Consider the following 26,134-nt stretch of genomic DNA (forward strand, 5'->3'; position numbering starts at 1 on the left):
CCTGGCTTAGCGAATGTCCTGAAGCAGGCCAGGAAGTTCTGTGGGCATTTGAGGCGGTCTTACACAGCCATGGCACGCTTTGCGGAAATTCAGCGCAAAAACAACATGCCGGTGAGACGCCTCATTTGCGATAGCCCGACTCGCTGGAACTCGACCCTGCTCATGTTCTCCCGCCTGCTAGAACAGAAGAAAGCCGTGACCCACTACCTCTACAACTACAGTAGAATGAAACAGTCTGGGAAGATGGGGATGTTCTGGCCCGACAACTGGACACTGATGGAAAATGCATGCAGGCTCATGCGGCCGTTTGAGGAGGTGACCAACCTGGTGAGCCGCAGTGAGGGCACCATCAGCGACTTAATTCCCTACGCTTACTTCTTGGAGCGTGCTGTGCGTAGAGTGGCGGATGAAGCTGTGAATGAGCGTGACCAGGAACCGTTACGGCAGGAACAGGCATGGGACCAATTTTCATCAGACCCAGCTGTTTCCTCAACACCTGCGGCAGCACAGAGGGGGGAGGAGGAGGAAGAAGAGAAGTCGTGTGCAGAAGACGAGTCAGATTTAGAGGATGATGAGCAAGGTGTTTCTTTGGGGGAGGAGGAGGAGGAGGGGACAGCGGCAGGAGAACAACCTCAGCAGGCATCGCAAGGGGCTTGTGCTGCTCAACCTTCCCGTGGTATTGTTCGCGGCTGGGGGGAGGAGGTTGACTTACCTGACGTCACTGAGGAAGAGCAAGAGGAGATGGAGGGTACTGGATCCGACTTTGTGCAGATGTCGTCTTTTATGCTGTCCTGCCTGTTGAGGGACCCCCGTATAAAAAACCTCAAGGGGAATGAGCTGTACTGGGTGGCCACACTACTAGACCCTCGGTACAGGCACAAAGTGGCGGACCTGTTACCAACTCACCGGAAGGTGGAAAGGATGCAGCACATGCAGAACCAGCTGTCAACTATGCTTTACAATGCCTTTAAGGGTGATGTGATGGCACAACGCCAGCAAGGTACCACTGCCACTAATCCTCCTCCCGTGTCCACGCAGTCAAAGACAGGATGCTCCAGCGATCTCATGGTGATGTCGGACATGCGGACGTTCTTTAGTCCAACGCCTCGCCGTAGCCCTTCCGGATCCACCCTCCACCAACGCCTGGAACGGCAGGTAGCCGACTACCTGGCCTTAAGTGTGGATGTAGACACTGCTGTGAACAGCGATGAGGAACCCTTGAACTACTGGGTGCGCAGGCTTGACCTGTGGCCAGAACTGTCCCAATTTGCCATCCAACTTCTCTCCTGCCCTGCCGCAAGCGTCCTGTCAGAAAGGACCTTCAGCGCAGCTGGAGGCATTGTCACAGAGAAGAGAAGTCGCCTAAGTCACAAAAGTGTTAAGTACCTCACCTTTATCAAAATGAATGAGGCATGGATCCCGGAGGGCTGCTGCCCGCCCCAAGACTAAGTCAGTCCCCGCACACACAGCATCTCTGCCTGCACGCCGTGTGACTGGCTGCCTGGCCTGCCCCAAGAAGACTAAGTCGCTCCCAGTCCCTCCACACAGCATGTCTGCCTGCAGGCCGCTTGACTACCTTCTCCGCCACCACCAACAGGGTCCGGGACTCCAGGCGGATTGCTGAATTTTTTAGGCCGCTGCTAGCAGCGGCCGCTGTAATAATTTTTCTGGTGCGTGTACATGACTGCCTAATTTTTCTGGCTGCACTGCGGGCAGCTGCAACAACAAAAGAAAAGGCATGTACATGCGCCCATTCCCCTTCGTGATCATTACCTTGCCGTGGTGAAGGGGCTTGTGTATCACAATGAAGCAATGACCGGCGCCTAGATGAGTGTCTCGGGGGGCACACCCACGATAATAAGGTCGTTGCCTCATTGTGGTCAGTCCAAATTTGATCAGCTGGACAGTCACTGTTCTGTCATTCAGCTACATCAGCCAGGCGACCATATGGGCTGTAAAGCCACCAAAACCTGCACTCTCGCCATGGTGCGCACCAGTCCAGCACGGCCGTCACTACACAAACAGCTGTTTGCGCTGCATTACACGGTGAGTTTGGTGTGTCAGTGTGAAGCAGTACCTTAATTACACTACCTGATTGATGTATACACATGCAAGATGTTTGAAAGCACTTTAGGCCTGTCATTTAGCATTCAATGTGATTTCTGCCCTTAAAACGCTGCTTTGCGTCAAATCCAGATTTTTCCCGGGGACTTTTGGCATGTATCCCACTCCGCCATGCCCCCCTCCAGGTGTTAGACCCCTTGAAACATCTTTTCCATCACTTTTGTGGCCAGCATAATTATTATTTTTTTTCAAAGTTCGCATCCCCATTGAAGTCTATTGCGGTTCGCGAACTTTAACGCGAACCGAACCTTCCGCGGAAGTTCGCGAACCAGGTTCGCGAACCTAAAATTGGAGGTTCGGCCCAACTCTAATAGCAATCCCTGCCAATGGCAACTACAGTGTCAGAGGAGCAAGAAGGGGATGGGGAACAGCTTGTTACTGATTACACCCAAGCACTCTATACATAGCAATCCCTGCCAATGGCAACTACAGTGTCAGAGGTGCAAGAAGGGGATGGGGAACAGCTTGTTACTGATTACCCCCAAGCACTCTATACATAGCAATCCCTGCCAATGGCAACTACAGTGTCAGAGGTGCAAGAAGCGGATGGGGAACAGTTTGTTACTGATTACCCCCAAGCACTCTATACATAGCAATCCCTTCCAATGGCAACTACAGTGTCAGAGGAGCAAGAAGGGGATGGGGAACAGCTTGTTACTGATAACCCCCAAGCACTCTATACATAGCAATCCCTGCCAATGGCAACTACAGTGTCAGAGGTGCAAGAAGGGGATGGGGAACAGCTTGTTAATGATTACCACTATTCATAGTATCTATAGAAGTGATTATTACCAGCACAGGACCAATAGAGAGCTAATACTGCAGTTGAGGGAGGGCCTTTTGGGGCCCCTCTGGCCCAAGGGCCCCGATGCGGTTGCAACCTCTGCAACCCCTATTGTTATGCCCCTGGCTATGTCCCTATTTAATCAGCAATAATGTTAACCCTACTTATGACACCTAAATGAAATGTATATCAGGTTTTTTTTTTTCAAGACAACTTTCATTGTATGGCATTTTTTCCCTCAAACAATTTTGTTTTTCTATGCATTTTAAAGAGACTCTGAAGCGAGAATAAATCTCGCTTCAGAGCTTATATTCAGCAGGGGCATGTTTGCCCCTGCTAAAACGCCGCTATCCCGCGGCTAAACGGGGGTACCTTACCTCCCAAATCCCCTTGTGGAGTCCCGGGGATCTCTTCCGCATAGAGGCAGGACTAACCGCCTCAGCCCTGCCTCACGCGCGTCTATCAGCGCGTATCTCCGCCTCTCCCCCGCCCCTCTCAGTCTTCCTTCGCTGACAGGGGCGGGGGAGAGGCGGCGATGCGCCGCTGATAGGCGGCGCTGAGAGGCAGGGCTGCAGCCGTTAGCCCTGCCTCAACAGCAGCAAAATCTACGACCAAGTTGGTCGCGGATTTTGCAGGGGGGATTTGGGAGGTAAGGAACCCCCGTTTAGCCGCGGGATAGCAGCGTTTTAGCAGGGGCACACATGCCCCTGCTATATATAAGCACTGAAGCAAGATTTATTCTCGCTTCAGTGTCTCTTTAATGGGAAAAAGAGGAAAACTGTACTACTTTATCTACTACTGTAGATAAAAGACACAAATTTTATTTGGCTATTCTTACCGCTTATCACAAAACTTAGATTATGTTCCTGTCACAATTTATGATTAGGGATGGGTTTCCTAATCAGAAGCCACTCAAAACCTTGATTAAAATGAGGCTTAGTTGCCTCAGGTGTGTGTAGGAGACAGGAGGTTGATTACCCAGATGTCTGCTGTCTTCTTTGTATCACACGTCTTGCACGGATCCCATGTGGCGCATTGCAAGACTCACTACTGCGTGTCAGGAACCGGCCCCACGGCACACCTGCAGATACGGTTCCCGACTGGGGGTTATATTAGATTGCGAGGGGAAGCAGCCTTATTCAAGCTAGCACAAGGCTGTCACCCCTCAAAACACTTCTCACTGCCACCACTAGCTGCTGCTAGACACTCCAACAATGCCCACTCTGCTGTCGAGTGGCCTGCACTCAGTCCAGTGTTTCCATATTTGGGTCAGCTTTGCGCTTTAGGTCAAATACGGGAACGCTACACACACAATACAATCACACAGCACGGCACAATCCCAGCGGTACAATCAGGCACTGAACTTGTAACGCAAATTACACTGCAGTCTCTCTCTAGGCTATGAGTTGGTTTGTACATCAGAAGTCAAACTTATTAAATACATTTTTTATATTCCAGAAAAAAGTGGAACAGTGCAGAAAAGAATATATACAAAAGATTTACAAAAACAAAGTAAGAATTACAAAGACACACAAGACAGTTTGCAAAAATAAAAACGGGAATAAAACGTTACCAGCATTAACAGAGCATTGTTTGCGAGGAGCCCGCGGCCGCTGGTTAGGAACCAGGATAGTCCTAGCGTCTTTGCTATCTTCAGGGAACTACAAGTTGTGAAGGTCCTATGCTGGTTCTTGTAGGCCGATTTGTGGCCTGGGGCATTTAACCACTTTACCACCAGCAGTGCGTGTATCTACGCCCCTTTTAACACCCTTTCCCCACCAGGGGCGTAGATACACGCACCCCCCGCCGCTACCGCCGCTGTCCGCGCTCCCTTGTGCGCATGCTCCCGTGCTTGTGCACACCGCTGCCCGCTCGCCCTCAGATCAATGAATGGGGAAAAACGTTCCCGTTCGTTGATCTAAGCCCCCAGCAATGGCCGGCTGCTTCTATGAGAAGCGGCACGATCATTGTAAAAAAAAAAAGTGTTTCCCAGCTTCATAACACTTCCTGTAAGTGTACTTCCTACACTTACAGGTTGCATGCACAAAAAATTACTGTGGCCATCTTGTGGCCAAATAGTAAAACTACACCCAAAAACATTTTTCATATATAAATACATGGTTTTATATTATAAATTAACTCATTACCTCCCACACTCCACACTTTTTTTTTGGGGGGGGGGAGGGGGGTGATAAAAAGAAAAAAAATTACAATTAAAAAAAAATACATAAATATTTACCTTAGGGACTGAACTCTTTAAATATTTATGTCAAGAGGGTATAACGCCGTTACTTTATAAACTGTGGGCTTGTAATTAGGGATGGACGCAAAACTGAAAAAAATGCATCTTTATTTCCAAAGAAAATATTGGCGCCAAACATTGTGATAGGGACATAATATAAACGGTGTAATAACCGGGACAAATGGGCAAATACATTTCATGGATTTTAATTACAGTAGCATGCATTATTTAAAAACTATAATGGCCGAAAACTGAAAAATAATGATTTTTTTCCCACATTTTTTCTTATTTTCCCATTAAAACACATTTAGAATGAAATAATTCTTGGCATAATGTCCCACCTAAAGAAAGCCTAATTGGTGGCGAAAAAAACAAGATATAGTTCATTTCATTGCGATAAGTAATGATAAAGTTATAGATGAATGAATGGAAGGAGTGCTGAAAGGTGAAAATTGCTCTGGTGCTCAAGGGGTAAAACCCCTCAGTTGTGAAGTGGTTAATGTTCAGTCCCAAAACGAATGCAATTTCCCAGATTGTGCCATCACCGTCTGCAGAGCCCCCTGTCCCATCTGGGCTTGCTGTGACATGCAAATTTCAAGGGTTTCCTGTCCCACTTTTGAACTTTGCAGACTTCAGTTAGTCCGATTGTATATTGGGTCAACAGGGCTGTTTACATGCATACAAAGTTCAAAGCAATGCAACACCTTTTCAGCAAATTCAGGACAAAAGAGGGGGTCCTTATGTAATTACCTGTTCCCTTGCTGAAGACCACAGTGTCCAGAGGAACTGAATGCTAATTTACTTTACATGGCCATACAGACAATCACATTAGCAGCTTCCTTGAGCCTGGTGACAATTATAACCCTAAAACAGACTGGCTTTTAGCAGGCATACACATATGACACAGACAAAAAATGAAACATGGCTTCAAATGGATACAAGTTATACCAAATGGCCGCTGTATTATATGCAATATCACCAATGGCTGCTATGTTATGACACTGCACACTTCCTCCTTCCGGCTTGAAGGAGGAAGTGTGTGGTAGTGAGTCATGGAACTCATCCCATTGGACGCGTGCAGGACGTGTGATACAAAGAAGCCGACGGACTTCTGGGTAATTAACCCCCTGTCTCCTACACACACGTGAGGCAATTAAGCCTCATTTTAATCACGATTTCGAGTTGCTTCCGATTCGGAAGCCCATCCCGGTTTGTGATGAAAATATTTTATTCTGAAATAATGCTACAGTGTGTATTTTTCACTATGAACTGAGAAAATAGAAGTATTTCTAATCGTAAAAATAAGCCTTATTGGTTCAGGGTACATATATTCCCTTTCACCAATTACTTTTGTAGCAGATGGTGCCAGAGGTTTTGCACAGGAGCAATGCCCAATTATGCACAGCTGTGCTATCAGTTACAAGAAGTATAGCTATGTCCTTGTGGCATAGATGAAGTCACAGAGGACGTAGATATACTGTAGTGGTAGATAAAGTGGTTAAGAAGAAATAGTAATTACAGAAATTAGTGATGACCTAATTACCATTATGCAAAATTCTGCGTAATTACGAAATTATGATTAGATTGTAATCAGAAAGTCATCAATTCGTGAAATTGCAAAATTTCTTATTTACAATCGTTTTTCGTAATTACAATTGTTTCCGTAACAGAAATGAATCAGAATTTTGTGTTTAATGTAGAAATTTGGTCGTTCTCGAAATTGTGTTCCAGTCCAGAGCCTCTTGATACATTTAAAATGTGAGCATGTGCAGGGACCTTTGCATTATCAGATATTGCAAGGCCCAAACCCAAGTGTCTCAGCATGCATGACTGCTAACTGCACCTTGACAAAGAGCACCTGTCTTAGAAGTGGCTGCAGGTAGAGCCTGCTGATACATTTAAAGTGATAGCACGTGCAGGGACATTTCCATTATCAGATATTGCAAGGCCCAAAACCAAGTGTCTCAGCATGCATGACTGCTAACTGCACCTTGACAAAGAGCACCTGTCTTAGAAGTGGCTGTAGGTAGAGCCTCCTGATACATTTAAAGCACGTGCAGAGGCCTTTGCATTATCAGTAATTGCAATCAAATTAGCGCCTTTCCTGACTATAGTGATTGCTTAAAGGAATACTATCAAAGTTTAACTTTTTTTTAAATACTTAAATAGGCAGAAGAGCGCTCGGGTGGTGGGGGAGGTGACGGAATGCGGGCAGCAGCTATACGCTTTCTCCTTCACACTCTGCACTGTCCTGCTTTGATAAGTAAGGCACGCTGTGCAGGGGCATAGCAATAGCCATAGCAGCTGCTATAGGGCCCTGGAGTAGAGGGGGCCCAGTGGGTACATAATGTATTCATCATTAACTTTCTTGTGTTTCTCCTCTCTGTGACTTTGTCTCAGTGCCCAACTGCCCATGAACTATGTGCAAGTTTGTTTGCATAAGAATGTGAATTGCCGAACTAAGTCCTATCCATAGGGTGGGGCAGGTGGCATTGCTCATAATTGGCTACATCCAAGGGCCCCATGACAGTTTTGCTATGGGGCCACATGATCTCTAGCTGCGCCACTGACGCTGTGCTGACAGGAATGTCTTGTGGTGGGCTGATTTTATGCAATGATCTGCCCGGCCGCACACACTCCTCCTGTCAGCACAGCGTGCTTTGTCTATACAAGCAGGACAGTGCAGAGTGTGAATGAGAGAGCGTATACCTGCCGCCCGCCTACCATCACCTCCCCCCACACTAGCTCTCCAGAGATTGGATTAGGGAAAGGATGCTTTTGTTTCCCGTTTACTATGACTAAAGTCATCAGAAATTCCCTCCTGCCTATTTAAAGTATTTAGGGGGGGGAAAAAAGAAACTTTGATAGTATTCCTTTAAATTTGTATGATTATTATTAGAAACAAAATTCTGTACATTTTTGTTAGTAAAATAAATTTGTTTCTATAGAAAACATAAAATTGTGAAATTTCGCATTAAATGCGAATTTTCGGCAAAATGCAAAATTACACGACAGAAATTACACTTACGGAGTTCTGAATTACGGTTTGTAGGGCAATTATGAAATTACGAATTTGCGCTGTAGCGGCAAAATTCACGGCTGTAATTACGGAAACGCAAAATTATGCAAATTTCGGCTTAACACGAACAGAAATCCAGTGACGGAGCCGGTGTTCCTGGCTGTGCTTGCTGCCATGTCACCACACTTAGACCAGTGTTTGCATTCAGCTCAGGAATTCTTTATGATAAGGCTAGGAGCTCATTAGAGCTGCATCCGATTTGCGATTCCGATTTTCCATGGATGCTATCAAAACAAAAAGAAAAATGCTGAAAAAAACGCAGCATACAGTACCGAAAATCGCAAATCAGTATCGCATATAGTGTGCAAGAGGCCTAACTCTGTGTGCTGCCCGATTATGTGCCAGCTAGAAAATTACTCTGTGCCAGCCCTGCTGCTGCTGCTGTGTGACGCTGCATAGGCGTTATGATGACATCATGACTTTTGTATAGATTATAATGGAGTTTAAAGTGAATTTATTTTTGGCTGTTCTCCTTGCTCTTTGTTTATCATCACAGTGGAATGTGACTTAGGATGTGGTGTCCGTTGGGGGGGGGGGGGGGGGGCAGACAGAGCTGGGACAAGATCCTCCAGCACTCAAGGCTGAGACACTAAAGTGCTCCCCTCCATCCCTCCCACCCCAGCCCTCACACACTGATTGCTATTACACTAAGAGGCCCCTCCCATCCCTCCCACACCAGGTATCACACACTGATTGCAATTACACTAAGAGGCCCCTCCCCCATCCCTCCCCCCCAGCCGTCACACACTGATTGCTATTACACTAAGAGGCCCCTCCCCATCCCTCCCACCTCAGCCGTCACACACTGATTGCTATTACACTAAGAGGCCCCTCCCATCCCTCCCACACCAGGTGTCACACACTGATTGCAATTACACTAAGAGGCCCCTCCCCCCAGCCGTCACACACTGATTGCTATTACACTAAGAGGCCCCTCCCCATCCCTCCCACCCCAGCTGTCACACACTGATTGCTATTACACTAAGAGGCCCCTCCCCATCCCTCCCACCCCAGCCGTCACACACTGATTGCTATTACACTAAGAGGCCCCTCCCCAATCCCTCCCACCCCAGCCGTCACACACTGATTGCTATTACACTAAGAGGCCCCTCCCTCATCCCTCCCACCCCAGCCATCACACACTGATTGCTATTACACTAAGAGGCCCCTCCTCCATCCCTCCCACCCCAGCCGTCACACACTGATTGCTATTACACTAAGAGGCCCCTCCCCCATTCCTCCCACCCCAGCCGTCACACACTGATTGCTATTACACGAAGAGGCCCCTCCCCAATCCCTCCCACCCCAGCCATCACACACTGATTGCTATTACACTAAGAGGCCCCTCCCTTATCCCTCCCACCCCAGCCGTCACACACTGATTGCTATTACACTAAGAGGCCCCTCCACCATTCCTCCCACCCCAGCCGTCACACACTGATTGCTTTTACACTAAGAGGCCCCTCCTCCATCCCTCCCACCCCAGCCGTCACAGACTGATTGCTATTACACTAAGAGGCCCCTCCCCATCCCTCCCACCCCAGCTGTCACACACTGATTGCTATTACACTAAGAGGCCCCTCCCCATCCCTCCCATCCCAGCCGTCACACACTGATTGCTATTACACTAAGAGGCCCCTCCCACCCCAGCCATCACACACTGATTGCTATTACACTAAGAGGCTTCTCCCTCATCCCTCCCACCCCAGCCATCACACACTGATTGCTATTACACTAAGAGGCCCCTCCTCCATCCCTCCCACCCCAGCCGTCACACACTGATTGCTATTACACTAAGAGGCCCCTCCCCCATTCCTCCCACCCCAGCCGTCACACACTGATTGCTATTACACGAAGAGGCCCCTCCCCAATCCCTCCCACCCCAGCCATCACACACTGATTGCTATTACACTAAGAGGCCCCTCCCTCATCCCTCCCACCCCAGCCGTCACACGCTGATTGCTTTTACACTAAGAGGCCCCTCCTCCATCCCTCCCACCCCAGCCGTCATACACTGATTGCTATTATACTAAGAGGCCCCTCCCCATCCCTTCCACCCCAGCCGTCACACACTGATTGCTATTACACTAAGAGGCCCCTCCTCCATCCCTCCCACCCCAGCCGTCACACACTGATTGCTATTACACTAAGAGGCCCCTCCATCCCTCCCACCCCAGCCGTCACACACTGATTGCTATTACACTAAGAGGCCCCTCCTCCATCCCTCCCACCCCAGCCGTCACACACTGATTGCTATTACACTAAGAGGCCCCTCCCCATCCCTCCCACCCCAGCCGTCACACACTGATTGCTATTACACTAAGAGGCCCCTCCTTCCCTCCCACCCCAGCCGTCACACACTGATTGCTATTACACTAACAGTGCGCCCCTCCATCCCTCCCGCCCCAGCCGTCACACACTGATTGCTATTAGACTAAGAGGAGCCCCAGGGCCCCCAACACCTTAATCTCTAGTTATCTGGCTTGCAGTCACTGTCATGTATCCACTTTTCTTATTTCTCTCTGTTTCAAATACACAATAGGGGAATGATAGCTGAGTGAATTGTGTGCCCCTCTTACACTGCTCCCTGAGGCTGAAGCCTCTCTCGCCTCTGCCTCAGCCCGGCCCTGTGTGTGCCCCTCCTACACTGCGCCCTGAGGCTGGAGCCTCTCTCGCCTCTGCCTCGGCCCCGCCCTGCGCCCCCCTCCTACACTGCGCCCTGAGGCTGGAGCCTCTCTCGCCTCTGCCCCGCCCTGCGCCCCCTCCTACACTGCGCCCTGAGGCTGGAGCCTCTCTCGCCTCTGCCAGGCCCTGGGTGCAGAGGAAAGTAGAATACAAGTTTGTATGTTGGCATCATTCTGGTTGCATTTGCAATGCACAAATAAAGATTTACATTTTTGAACCAACATAAACAGGAACTTGTCCATGAATCAGCATGTTACGGTGAGTACAGTCCTATAAAGTGCAGCCCCCATATTAGTCCAGGCAGGTCCCCGATTCCTTTATATGTGACCCTGGTGTGAATGCTCTGATGGATGAGAGAGATGACCTCTGTACACTCTAAACACATGAAGTAATTATCATAAGTATGCTCCAGATTCCCAGCTGAGCTGTTAATAATTGCTAGACTCTGCAGTGACAGCAGATAGACATTCAGTCTTCACTCCTGTGCTGGATATGGAGATCTTCAGCCTGTTCTTCCTCCTCTTCCCCCTCTTCTACCTCCTCCTCTCAGCATGGCGGATGCACAGGAGGAGGGCACAGCTCCCGCCAGGCCCCGCCCCTCTGCCGCTGGTGGGGAACGTGTTCCAGGGCGTCCTGGTGCTCTACCAGACCTACCCCAAGGTAAGTCACACGTGATGGTCTCTGTCTGCCTAGTGTCTAATGGAGACATATGCTGTTTCCACCCAACCCTTGGAAAGTATTGTTGGGATAATATCTTCTTGCTCTTTAACCTCCCTGGCTGTAACCCCGAGCTATGCTTGGGACTCGGGCTAGCCGCCGGGAGCTCAATGCAAAGCAATGGAGCGCAGCGGGTGTTTTTACTCACCTTCCGGGGGATCCAGACATCAGTTGCCATTCTACTTCCTCTCTACTCAGGTGAGATCGCTGTCAGTGATCTCACTACAGAGTTACAGCGCCACCCGGAGAATGGAGGGAAAATTGCAGCGCTGGAGCCCAGAGAGGTGAGTGAGTGCTGGGGCAAGCTGCAGGCATTCTGGCGCCATGATTTCTTTCCTGGTTTTAGGGTCTAAAACGTTGAGAAAATATTCTAAAATCCAGAAATAATCATATCGCTAGGGAGGTTAATATCATCATCATCTTCCATTGCTTTATGACAGCAATAAGAACCACTTTCCATAAATCTTCCTTCCTCCTTTGCTCTTTCCTTCAATGTTCCCTTCATTAGTAATAACAATATCAACTCTATAGCGCTTTTCTCCCATAGGACTCAAAGCGCTTAGGCTCTCTCAGATTCAGTAGTTGGTAGTAGGATGAAGTATTTACACAACAAAAGTTATGTTTCTGCAAATGCCAAACTGAACACAACAATATTAACAATATTCAAAGTAATAAGCAACCCCTCTATATGATAACCCAAGGATCAAATTCAAAACCGAAAAAAAATGAGTTTAACGCTTTAACTGGAAAGCATGTACTAGGAACATTTTGGCAGGCAAGGGCTTTAACTACCAACAAAGTACCTAGTACATTATTTGGCATTTTTGTCCCCCAGGAAGCAGTGGGGAAAGGGGACAACATCATTCTCCCCCCTTCACATCGACTCCCCTCCTCTGCCTCCCTGCAGAGCTGGAGCAGCAGTCGGTGTGTAATTACTCACCTTAATCGCTGGCTCCATGCCCGTGTCCAACACCGGCAACTGTCTCCTCTCTACTTCCTGTTTCCTGTATGACGTGTGATTACTGCGCGTCATATAGAGATCAGGCAGCCAGAGAGGAGACTGCTGCCGGAGTGGACACCGCATTGAGCCAGCGATCGAGGGCCACAGGAGGGGGACCCATGCGGAGGGATGGAGGATGGAGGATGGAGGCACCTATACCTGCTACCTATGCTGGGGCAATTATACCCGCTAGCAGCTACCTATACTGCGGGCACCTATACCTGCTACCTATATTGGGGCAGCTATTCCTGGCTACCAATACTGGCTACACCTATACCTGGCTACCAATACTGGCTGCACCTATACCTGGCTACCTGTACTGGCTGCACCTATACCTGGCTACCTATACTAGCGGCACCTATTCCAGGCTACCTATACTGGGTTGCACCTATACCTGGCTACCTATACTGGCTGCACCTATACCTGGCTACCTATACTAGTGGCACCTATTCCAGGCTACCTATACTGGCTGCACCTATACCTGGCTACCTATACTAGTGGCACCTATTCCAGGCTACCTATACTGGCTGCACCTATATCTGGCTACCTGTACTGTCGGATATTTTCTAGGACAGAAAAGTGGGATACCAATACATATCTGGTATCATTGTATTCAGCAGAATCAGGGCTTTTACAAACAGTACCGTAAGTAAATGTAATTCTTCTTTGAATAAAAACCACAACAGAAAAATATTTTGCCTATGACAGCTGACCACTTTCCTGCTTCTGGAGGGGACAGCCGTGTTACACGGCTGTCCCAAGTACAGCGCTGCCTTAGATCACAACGCTGTACAGGGTAATGATACGGTGGTTTCGCAGTCTAACAGTCTCTGAGCGGCAGTCGCCGCTGGGAGACTGAAGGCAGAGCGGAGCCTACCAAGCGGAGATGTGCGCGCGATCTCCTGCAAATCCCAGCCCCAGGGGCTCCTGGGGCTGCTGCCACGGTCACGCCTATTGGCGTGACCCGGTCCATAAGCAATTAAACCCTCATTTTCTTAAACCTTCACTGTCAACAATGTACCTAGTAAGTTTTTTGGCAATTTGTCCCCCAAGAAGCAGTGGGGAGGGGGTGCCCACATCATTCCTCCCTCCCCCTCCATGGGCCCCCTGCTGTGCTTCCCTGCAGAGCTGGAGCAGCAGTCGGAGTGTAATTACTCACCTGATCGCCCGCTCCATTCCACGTGTCCCCTAGCACTGGAAGAATCTAAACCAGTTCCACCCAGAGAACTTCCTGGAAGAAGATGGGAAATTCTGTAAACCAGAGGCCATGATACCCTTCTCCATCGGTATAACCCCCACACCAGATTCTGAAACGGGCACCCCGGATGGCTCTGTGTAGAGGGAGGAGGTGGGTGTGGTCAGATGATGGCTCTGTGCAGAGGGAGGAGGTGGGTGTGGTCAGATGATGGCTTTGTGCAGAGGGAGGAGGTGGGTGTGGTTAGGTGATGGCTCCGTGCAGAGGGAGGAGGTGGGTGTGGTCAGATGATGGCTCTGTGCAGAGGGAGGAGGTGGGTGTGGTCAGGTGATGGCTCCGTGCAGAGGGAGGAGGTGGGCTCAGATGATGACTCTGCACAGAGGGGGGAGGGTGGTGTGAACAGGTGATGGCTCCGTGCAGAGGGAGGAGGTGGGGGTGTTCAGGTGATGGCTCCGTGCAAAGGGAGGAGGTAGGTGTGGTCAGGTGATGGCTCCATGCAGAGGGAGGAGGTGGGTGTAGTCAGATGATGGCTCAGTGCAGAGGGAGGAGGTAGACGTGGTCAGGGGATGGCTCTTTGCAGGGGGAGGAGTTGGGTGTGGTCAGATGATGGCTCAGTGCAGAGGGAGGAGGTGGGTGTGGTCAGATGATGGCTCTGTGCAGAGGGAGGAGGTGGGTGTGGTCAGATGATGGCTCTGTGCAGAGGGAGGAGGTGGGTGTGGTCAGATGATGGCTCTGTGCAGAGGGAGGAGGTGGGTGTGGTCAGATGATGGCTCTGTGCACTACCACTGAAAAATCTGTGAATCTAAGCTAGAGCTTTGAAAGTAATAAAGTTGGGTTTCAAGCATAATTTCTGTCCCATGTCTCTATTTCAGTTCTGGAAGCAGTACGGTGATGTCTTCACCATCTGGATGGGATCTTCTCCTACTGTTGTGTTGTGTGGCTATAAGACAATTAAAGAAGCCCTAGTGGGTTATTCCCATCAGTTTGGTGATCGTGGGCCGGTGCCCATACAAGGCAGATTGTCTGAGGGATACGGTGAGTTTTAATCAAACTTTAATATTCTTCTATAAACGCAGGTGAAGGTCCTCTGCACACTGTTGGGTGCGGTGAGAGGAGTGGGCCCCTGTGGGAAACTCTGAAGATCCTATCTGAGAGTCTGAGAGATGGGAGGAAAGTCAGGAGAGAGCGAGACCCTGAATACCCAGAGAGGAGAGGATTTGGAAAAGCAGAGGGAGGTCATCAAGAAGGATGAGTAGAAGCCTTTATGGCCCATACACACATAAATCAATGCTGCCCAGTGGGCATTGGTATCCAATCCCTCTAGTGACATTGCAGAGCCAAGGCTGACAGACGCGTCACTAGCCTGAAGGTTAGCGAGTCGTGACATTTTCCTGCTGCTAGGCAGGGGGACAGCAGAACGGCGTGGTTGTGACATCATGCAGCGGCAGGGTAAGTGTGAAGAATCAGTGATCCACCATGTCTGAGTGTCCGAAAAGGTTCCAGGCCTGCTGTACACATGCTGGATACTCACCAGACAATAAAGAGCCTGGAAGTGTCTGAAGAGCCATCGAGGTAAGTATACATTTTAACTTTTTCCGGTTATGTATACTTTAGCTGGTTCCACTCCTGATTAATAGAGATAACCAGGACGCTTCACCGACAAGCACTATTTGGCGAAGATCAGGTATTTGTGCTTGCCGAGAGTGGCAAGCACATGGCGCTATTCGACCCGCCCCCATACATCATCATTGGGCTAAACTTTAATCCCTCACATCACAATCAGCAGGCTCATGGCAGGCAATCAGCCTGCACTCCCTCACAGAGCGCCCCCTATAAAAAAGCACTTGCTTCTGCCATGTTCCCATCTGTCTTTGACTGGACTAGTGAGAGGAAGGGACAGAGCTTGCTGGAGATAGGGAAAGCGTTAGCTAGGCATGTTTATTTTGATCCCCGCTAACGGACGCTGTTAAAGCACCCCAAACTGAATTATTGTTTTTATTTAACTTTTTCATCAATAACTTTAAAAATAATTTTTCTAAACATAAAATCCAAACTGATTGTATTTTGTGGGGATATCTGCTGCCAATCAGTTTGGCAGCAGATATCCCCACAAAATACAACTAGATTGGCAGCAGATATCCCCACAAAGTCAGGTCCCCTGTTAGTGGGGGCCCCCATGCTGGAAGGGGGTGCAGTGGGCACAGAGCGGCGGGGAGGAGGGGAAGCCTCCCCCCCCCACACACAGTTTAGGTAGGCAGGTCACAGGTGTCCCCAGTTAGGTAGGTCTAAGTTCCCTCCCAGCTTGGTAGGTGGGGCAGTGGGCACACAGAGCAGCGGGGAAGCTTCCCCCCCTCCCTCACCTGGAGCCCCCCCCCCCCTAGTTTAGGTAGGCAGGCCGTAGGCGCAGGTCACAGGTGTCCCACAGCGCAGGAAGGAGGGCAGTGGGCACACAGAGCGGCGGGGAGGGGGGAAGCTTCCCCCCCTCCCTCACCTAGGGGCCCCCCCTTCCGCGCTCCCCCTCCCTCCAAAATTTCAGCCAGCGGCAGCGAATGGGGAATAGCTTACCGACATGAAGACATCAGTCATCAGAGGAGATCCATCGCTCTGCGTGCCGCTGGCTGGCCTCCGTCTCCTGCAATGCACTGACCAATAACGCTCTTGCAGTACTTTCTGTGAGAGCGTGATTGGTCAGTGCATTGCAGGAGACGGAGACCAGCCAGCGGCACGCAGAGCGATGGATCTCCTCTGATGACTGATGTCTTCATGCCGGTAAAGCTATTCCCCGTTCGCTGCCGCGGGCTGAAATTTTGGAGGGAGGGGGAGTGCGGAAGGGGGAGCGTGGAAGGGGGGGCCCCTAGGTGAGGGGCTTTCCCCCTCCCCGCCACTCTGTGTGCCCAATTTCCCCCCTTCCTGCGCTGTGCCGGCTCTGGGGCCCCCAGGAGGCGGGGCCCACCGATGGAATCATCGGCAGTTCGGTGGTTCAGTCCGAGCCTGTTTTTAGAGCTCGGAGTCCCTTTAAAAGAGTCAGCGTGTATGCCCAGGCTGTAAGACTCGCTCTTCACCTAGCTATCCCTGCTTGGCACAACCCTGACACCTGCACTGTCTCTACCTGGCACACCACTAGCTGGCCCTAATAGGACTTAGGCGAGATGGGCATACAAACTGACATAGAAGGCAGATACACCACCAGGAGTCACTACTGAGGCTAGTATCACAGTTCCGCAGTATCATATACACAGTTCAAGAATTATCCAAGTATAATGCAAAACTATTCAACAGCAATAGTAATCAGATCAGGGTTGAGAGACAGTTCCAACAGTCTTGCCTGCAGGGTAGCAACAGATGATATGTGAAGTAGCTTAGAACACAGCACCTGCAAGTCTGCATACAAAGTTATGTGAACAGGTAACAGAAAATGCAGATGTACGACAAGTGAGGCAAGCCTATATACACAGTGATAACTTGACGGATAAGGAGAGTAGACTTTATATTTATCTTGCAGAGCAAGTGGCATACAGGGAGTGTCCAGTAACAGTCCAAGGTCAGTCTAGCGGCGGCAATCGAGGACTGTCCAGTAACTTAGCAGAGTTCAGCCCAGGTGGCAGGCAAGGGTTATCCAGGAATCAAGCAGAGGTCAAACACAACAGAGTAGTCAAATACTATCTGAGGTCAAGGTACAGAATATCAGCAGTAATCAGAGTGCGCACCCAGCAACTAGCCAAAGGTATGCTTATCACGGGCGATGACTGGGAGCACTCTGCACATTTAAATAGCAATCATTCTCCAATCAGTGGCCGGCCACCTTCAGCACAACCAATCACACAGCAAGGATAGGGGACAGCTAGAGATCAGCTGACCCCACTCCCATCAGCTGAGCGGGTCAGCTGACTATTGTTTACCCTTGCGGAGGGCCTACTGCGAATGCACCCTCCGCCTATCAGCGTGTGTAGATTGTGAGTCACCGGCAGGACTGGCGACGGGGAACAATCGACGAGACCCGGAAGTGACAGACTCAGCTCGGTTCTCTGCAGCACTTTCAGCACTAACAGGCACAGTCCTTATAATTGATAAAATTTAGGAGTATACTGTGATTTCTGCCCTTTAGGGATTAGAACCCGACTCTGCGTCAACTGTAATTTTTGGTGGGACTATTGGTAAGGATTCCTCTCCGGCATGCCACAGTCCAGGTGTTAAAACCCTTTGAAACAAGTTTTCCATCACTTTTGTGGCCCGAAATAGCGTTTGTAGGTTTAAAAATTTGCCTGCCCATTGAAGTCTAAGGCGGGTCATGCGAACTCAAATTTTTACGGAAGTTCAAGTTCGCCATACGCGAACCCAAAATTTAATGTTCGCCACATCTCTACTGATTAATCAGGATTTTAAATAATACCAGGTACGTTGTGAGTCTCATTTATGATGTGCATTAGCATAACTGGATGAAACTTTGGTTTAACCAATTTAAATAGTGTACAGCTGACTGCCTGCTGCACCTCAGCCTCTTCTACGGAAAGTTCCTCAGGAAGCCCATCAGGTGTCTCGGAGGTGCCATCTTATGGCTCACAGCAGTAGCAGCAGGAAATAGTATTCCAAACATCAAATGATAGCTTGAGAAATTTAAAAACAGTTAGTGCTGCCTGCCTGCCATAAAGCTCAACCTTCTGGTTGACGTGTAATGACCAAAAATGGTGGTAGGAGCGCCACTTTATACTTTGTTACTGAGAGTGTGCTGTATTCATTATAGGGATTACTTCAGTGAATGGTGAACAATGGCAGCAGACAAGAAGGTTTGCAGTGACCACACTTCGAAACTTTGGCATGGGGAAACGATCCATGGAAGAGCGAGTGCAAGAGGAAGCTCAGCACCTGATACAGGCCATAGAGGACACAGCAGGTAAGAGGTCACTCATGGAGGAGAGAGTGCAGGAGGAAGCTCAGCACCTGATACAGGCCATGGAGGACACAACAGGTAAGAGGTCACTCATGGAGGAGAGAGTGCAGGAGGAAGCTCAGCACCTGATACAGGCCATGGAGGACACAACAGGTAAGAGGTCACTCATGGAGGAGAGAGTGCAGGAGGAAGCTCAGCACCTGATACAGGCCATAGAGGACACAGCAGGTAAGAGGTCACTCATGGAGGAGAGAGTGCAGGAGGAAGCTCAGCACCTGATACAGGCCATAGAGGACACAGCAGGTAAGAGGTCACTCATGGAGGAGAGAGTGCAGGAGGAAGCTCAGCACCTGATACAGGCCATAGAGGACACAGCAGGTATGAGGTCACTCATGGAGGAGAGAGTGCAGGAGGAGGCTCAGCACCTGATACGGGCCATAGAGGACACAGTAGGTAAGAGGTCACTCATGGAGGAGAGAGTGCAGGAGGAGGCTCAGCACCTGATACAGGCCATAGAGGACACAGTAGGTAAGAGGCCACTCATGGAGGAGCGAGTGCAGGAGGAAGCTCAGCACCTGATACAGGCCATAGAGGACACAACAGGTAAGAGGTCACTCATGGAGGAGAGAGTACAGGAGGAAGATCAGCACCTGATACAGGCCATAGAGGACACAACAGGTATGAGGTCACTCATGGAGGAGAGAGTGCAGGAGGAAGCTCAGCACCTGATACAGGCCATAGAGGACACAGCATGTAAGAGGTCACTCATGGAGGAGAGAGTGCAGGAGGAAGCTCAGCACCTGATACAGGCCATAGAGGACACAGCAGGTAAGAGGTCACTCATGGAGGAGAGAGTGCAGGAGGAAGCTCAGCACCTGATACAGGCCATAGAGGACACAGCAGGTAAGAGGTCACTCATGGAGGAGCGAGTGCAGGAGGAAGCTCAGCACCTGATACGGGCCATAGAGGACACAGCAGGTAAGAGGTCACTCATGGAGGAGAGAGTGCAGGAGGAGGCTCAGCACCTGATACGGGCCATAGAGGACACAGTAGGTAAGAGGTCACTCATGGAGGAGAGAGTGCAGGAGGAGGCTCAGCACCTGATACAGGCCATAGAGGACACAGTAGGTAATAGGCCACTCATGGAGGAGCGAGTGCAGGAGGAAGCTCAGCACCTGATACAGGCCATAGAGGACACAACAGGTAAGAGGTCACTCATGGAGGAGAGAGTACAGGAGGAAGATCAGCACCTGATACGGGCCATAGAGGACACAACAGGTAGGTCACTCATGGAGGAGAGAGTGCAGGAGGAAGCTCAGCACCTGATACAGGCCATAGAGGACACAGCATGTAAGAGGTCACTCATGGAGGAGCGAGTGCAGGAGGAAGCTCAGCACCTGATACGGGCCATAGAGGACACAGCAGGTAAGAGGTCACTCATGGAGGAGCGAGTGCAGGAGGAAGCTCAGCACCTGATACAGGCCATGGAGGACACAGCAGGTAAGAGGCCACTCATGGAGGAGAGAGTGCAGGAGGAAGCTCAGCACCTGATACGGCCATAGAGGACACAGCAGGTAAGAGGCCACTCATGGAGGAGAGAGTGCAGGAGGAAACTCAGCACCTGATATGGCCATAGAGGACACAGCAGGTAAGAGGCCACTCATGGAGGAGAGAGTGCAGGAGGAGGCTCAGCACCTGATACAGGCCATAGAGGACACAGCAGGTAAGAGGCCACTCATGGAGGAGAGAGTGCAGGAGGAGGCTCAGCACCTGATACAGGCCATAGAGGACACAGCAGGTAAGAGGTCACTCATGTAGGAGCCAGTGCAGGAGGAGGCTCAGCACCTGATACAGGCCATAGAGGACACAGCAGGTAAGAGGTCACTCATGGAGGAGAGAGTGCAGGAGGAAGCTCAGCACCTGATACGGGCCATAGAGGACACAGCAGGTATGAGGTCACTCATGGAGGAGAGAGTACAGGAGGAAGCTCAGCACCTGATACAGGCCATAGAGGATACAACAGGTAAGAGGTCACTCATGGAGGAGAGAGTGCAGGAGGAAGCTCAGCACCTGATACAGGCCATAGAGGACACAGCAGGTAAGAGGCCACTCATGGAGGAGAGAGTGCAGGAGGAAGCTCAGCACCTGATACAGGCCATAGAGGACACAGCAGGTAAGAGGTCACTCATGGAGGAGCGAGTGCAGGAGGAAGCTCAGCACCTGATACGGGCCATAGAGGACACAGCAGGTAAGAGGTCACTCATGGAGGAGCGAGTGCAGGAGGAAGCTCAGCACCTGATACAGGCCATGGAGGACACAGCAGGTAAGAGGCCACTCATGGAGGAGAGAGTGCAGGAGGAAGCTCAGCACCTGATACGGCCATAGAGGACACAGCAGGTAAGAGGCCACTCATGGAGGAGAGAGTGCAGGAGGAAGCTCAGCACCTGATATGGCCATAGAGGACACAGCAGGTAAGAGGCCACTCATGGAGGAGAGAGTGCAGGAGGAGGCTCAGCACCTGATACAGGCCATAGAGGACACAGCAGGTAAGAGGCCACTCATGGAGGAGAGAGTGCAGGAGGAGGCTCAGCACCTGATACAGGCCATAGAGGACACAGCAGGTAAGAGGTCACTCATGGAGGAGAGAGTGCAGGAGGAAGCTCAGCACCTGATACGGGCCATAGAGGACACAGCAGGTATGAGGTCACTCATGGAGGAGAGAGTACAGGAGGAAGCTCAGCACCTGATACAGGCCATAGAGGATACAACAGGTAAGAGGTCACTCATGGAGGAGAGAGTACAGGAAGAAGCTCAGCACCTGATACAGGCCATAGAGGACACAGCAGGTAAGAGGTCACTCATGGAGGAGAGAGTGCAGGAGGAAGCTCAGCGCCTTATACAGGCCATAGAAGACACAGCAGGTAAGAGGTCACTCATGGAGGAGAGAGTGCAGGAGGAGGCTCAGCACCTGATACAGGCCATAGAGGACACAACAGGTAAGAGGTCACTCATGGAGGAGAGAGTGCAGGAGGAGGCTCAGCACCTGATACAGGCCATAGAGGACACAACAGGTAAGAGGTCACTCATGGAGGAGAGAGTGCAGGAGGAGGCTCAGCACCTGATACAGGCCATAGAGGACACAACAGGTAAGAGGTCACTCATGGAGGAGCGAGTGCAGGAGGAGGCTCAGCACCTGATACAGGCCATAGAGGACACAGCAGGTAGTGTTGGGCGAACACCTGGATGTTCGGGTTCGGGTCCGTTCGGCCAAACATGGGCCAGGTGTTCGGCATGTTCGGGCCGAACTCCGAACTCCCCCGAACATGCCGCTTTTGGGGCCCTATGGGGTCGCAGGCATAAGGGGGGAGCATGCCCCGATTGTGGGAGGGGGGGCGGAAATTCCCCCCACCCCCTCCGCTAGCGCTCCCCCCTCTGCCCGCTTCCCCATAAAAAAAGTTTGATGAAAGTTAAATAGTACCGGTGGCTGGCAGTGGAGTGAGTGAGCAGGAGGAGTCCGACTAGGAGAGTGACGCGTTGAGGCCGGGCAGCGGGCGGTTCAGCGGTAGTACCCTTGTGGTACTTCCGCCCTTTCTCTGACCTCACGTCCTCTGCATACGAGGGTACGCATCACGCGTACCCTCGTATGCGTCATCACGTAGAGGACGTGAGGTCAGAGAAAGGGCGGAAGTACCACAAGGGTACTACCGCTGAACCGCCCGCTGCCCTGCCTTCCTCAACGCGTCACTCTCCTAGTCGGACTCCTCCTGCTCACTCACTCCACTGCCAGCCACCGGTACTATTTAACTTTCATCAAACTTTTTTTATGGGGAAGCGGGCAGAGGGGGGAGCGCTAGCGGAGGGGGTGGGGGGAATTTCCGCCCCCCCCCCCCCCCCCGCCCCGCGATCGGGGCATGCTCCTCCCTTATGCCTGTTCGGCGGGCATTCAGTAGTTCGGGCGAACCCGACCTAAAAAGGCCGAACACCATCAGGTGTTCGGCCGAAATCGAACATCACCCGAACAGGGTGATGTTCTGCAGAACCCGAACAGTGGCGAACACTGTTCGCCCAACACTAACAGCAGGTAAGAGGTCACTCACGGATGTGCACCCAAAGGCATTGGCAAAGTCTAGAACTGGTGGATACTCTGAAAGGGGGAGACTGGAGTTCACCCCTTTTGTCTATGGGCAGTTGTTTTTTTCCCATTGGCCAATGGCCACCTGTTCTCCTATTCAATACAACAGATGGACAGGCACTAGACTTTCACCTTCAGAAGTTTGTGAAATTTGAGGTCCAATACCTTATTTTTCCTTTCACACTGCGCACACGTTATTTATCTTTCCAGGTGAAGCCTTCAACCCACAGATACTTCTGGGTCGAGCAGTGAACAATGTCATCAACTTGGTGGTGTTTGGTCAGAGGTGGGATTATGAAGACAAGGTCTTCCTGAAGCTTCTGCATACTATGAACTCATTTGCTACATTTGTCCGTAAACCTCTAGGAGTGGTGAGTGAGCTGTACTGGGTTCTGCTAGACTGCGGGAAAAACAGCAGAAGCTCATATTCAACTCACTTTTTTTGAGTTTGAGTTTTCTCCCAGACAATAGTTTTTTTAACTTTAAAAAAAAAACAAAAAACTTTTCAGCATGCTACAATTGAAAAAGTACCCAAAAGTTGTTGAAAAGGTGCTATCAATTATTTTAAGTATTTTCTTGCTTGGCAGTGGACTAAAATGAATTTTATGGTAAAATATGACTTAGGAGACAACTCAGAAGACAGAGTTAATTGCATATGGACCCAAGTAACACTGAGTGACTGACATTATATTGTTTTATTTAGCATTACATGATGTCACTAACAATTATTATTAGATAAGTTAGAAAAAGTAGTGAATTCTGTAACCCCAGGACAATGGTACACTAAACGTGAAGGACAACTGAAATGAGAAGCAGGGGCGTAGCAATAGGGGGTGCAGAGGTAGCGACCGCATCGGGGCCCTTGGGCCAAAAGGGCCCCTAAGGGCCCTCCCTCAACTACAGTATAAGCTCTCTATTGGTCCTGTGCTCATAATTATCACATCTATAGATACTTTGAATAGTGGTAATCATTAACAAACTGCTCCCCATCCCCTTCTTGCACCTCTGACACTGTCGTTGCCATTATCAGGTTTTGGTGTGCCATATCAATTGTTATGTGTAGAGTACTTGGGGGGGCCCCATTGTAAAACTTGCATCGGGGCCCACAGCTCCCTAGCTACGCCACTGATGAGAAGTATATGGAGGCTGCCATATTTATTTCCTTTTAAACAATACCAGCTGCCTGACAGGCCTGCTGATCTATTTGGCTGCAGTAGTGTCTGAATATCACCAGAAACAAGCATGCAGCTAATCTTGTCAGATCTGACAATAATGTCAGACACACCTGATCTGCTGCCAGTGGTGTAGTAATTGGGGTTGCAGAGGTTGCAACTGCATGCCAGAGGGGCCCTGCCTCAACTACAATATTAGCTCTCTATTGGTCCTGTGCTGGTAATAATCACTTCTATAGATACTTGGTATGGTGGTAATCATTAACAAACTATTTCCCATCCCCTTCTTGCACCTCTGACACTGTAGTTGCCATTGGCAGGTTTTGGTGCGTCGTATCAATTGTTATATATAGAGTGCTTGGGGGGCCCCATTGTAAACTTGCATCGGGGCCCACAGCTCCTTAACTACGCCACTGTCTGCTGCATGCTTGTTCAGGGTCTATGGCTAAAAGTATTAGAGGCAGAGGATCAGCAGGGCTGCCAGGCAACTGGTATTGCCTAAAAGAAATTAAATATGGTAGTCTCCATATCTCTCCCACTTCAATTGTCCTTTAAAGGAAATGTTAGCCAAAAAAACCCTGCGCAGTACGCTCCAGACAACATGGGCATGATTGCCAGCGGGCGGCGTTCGTGCAGATGCAGTAGAGGACAACCTGGAGGTTGGCCTCTGCAGCAGCCTCGAGCCAGCTGATGGAATATGTCGGCTGCAAGGGGCTGGAGGAAGCCCCGGGTAAGTAGAGCGGGGGGTGAGGGTTTTTTGGCTGATATTTTCTTTAACAACATAAAAAAATGGAGGAAATAAACTTATAAAAAAAAAACAAAAAAAAAAAAAACCTTTCTATGACCTAGCGAGCATTACTGTTTGGAATCCACTGGTTCAGTTCTTTGCAGCCACCTCCTCTCCCCACATTTCCCAACCCATCCTCCTGATTCTGCTCTTATTGCATACCCTAGCCTTTCCTTTTCTCTTTTTGCAGTTATAGTCTCCTCCTTTCGAATTCTACACATTTTCTTTTTATATCCTTTACCATCAAGCAAAACTTCACAACTTTCTATTTTTTTAAGGAAATAAAGAGGACATCCTCCATTTGTTTTCCTTACAACCAAGTATGACTGTATTTTTTGGCCTATAAGACGCACCTAGGTTTAGAGGGCAAAAACCAGGGGGAAAAAAATATATAATACATTTGGTGCGTCCATAGTCCAGGAGCGTCTTGTAGATGTTCTCCCCAATCACTGTCTCCCTTGTACCTCATGTGTCCTCTGTGTGCCCTCTTCTGTCTCCCTGTGTCGTCCTCTCCCCCTGAATAATGTAAAGAAGCAGCAGCAGCACGGCTCAGTGAGCTCTCCTCATCCATCGGTGATCAGAGACCTCACGTCTCCCTCATGGCTCCCCTAGTGCTGGCTTCTGCTGATTGCATCATCAGCAGTAGCCTGCACTAGGGGACCGGTGAGGGTGAAGAGAAGTCTCTGATCACCTCTGGAGCCGACGTATGAAGTAAGCCCGCTGAACCGTGCTGCCGCTGCTTTACATTATTCAAGGGGAACGGAGAATGACACGAGGAGAGGAGCAGAGGACACAATACAGGGAGACCCCAACGCCGTGGCAAGTCCGTGGTTAATATCAGTGAGTATTCGTAAGTTGGGGACTCACTGTATTTGGCATATAAGATGCATTGACTCTTTCTCCCCATTTTCTGGGGAGAGAGAAAAAAATGTGTCTTATATGCCGAAAATATGGTACTTTAAATCAACCTGCATAGCCTCCTCAAGCAAATTAATTTAAAGCGGGTACCTAGGCAAATTTTATTACAGCAACATGGCTCAAATACAACCAGATCTCCTCCTTCTCTAACAGGAAAGCCTTTAGTGAAAGGTCTTCCTATATGGTCTTCATTACTGCTATTTCTCATTAATTGGCCTTCTCATGTCTACAGGCATATGCCGCCTTTAATAAGGTAATGAAGGCTCTACCTGGACCTCATCAGAAGTTCTTCAGGGATTGTGAGGAGGTGAAGTCTTTCATCAAGGAGGAGATCCACCAACACAAGAGGTCCTTCAACCCCGACTCTCCCCGAGACTTGATAGACTGCTTCCTCATCCAGGCCGAGAAGGT

The 26,134-nt window shown here is 49.9% G+C and overlaps 1 protein-coding gene across 1 annotated transcript in view; it reads left to right on the forward strand.

Annotated features, from left to right (window-relative positions):
* Window positions 1–11,406: 11,406 nt before the first annotated feature.
* Window positions 11,407–26,134, forward strand: part of LOC137571130 (cytochrome P450 2G1-like) — a 38,462-nt gene continuing 23,734 nt past the window's right edge. Inside the window, exons 1-5 of the mRNA XM_068279856.1 lie at window positions 11,407–11,574; window positions 14,699–14,861; window positions 18,568–18,717; window positions 23,057–23,217; window positions 25,956–26,132. Of these exons, the coding sequence (XP_068135957.1) occupies window positions 11,407–11,574; window positions 14,699–14,861; window positions 18,568–18,717; window positions 23,057–23,217; window positions 25,956–26,132 (819 nt within the window). The remainder of the gene's footprint in view (window positions 11,575–14,698; window positions 14,862–18,567; window positions 18,718–23,056; window positions 23,218–25,955; window positions 26,133–26,134) is intronic.

Source organism: Hyperolius riggenbachi, chromosome 4 (assembly GCF_040937935.1).
Source record: "Hyperolius riggenbachi isolate aHypRig1 chromosome 4, aHypRig1.pri, whole genome shotgun sequence".
Classification (NCBI taxonomy): Eukaryota; Metazoa; Chordata; class Amphibia; order Anura; family Hyperoliidae; genus Hyperolius; species Hyperolius riggenbachi.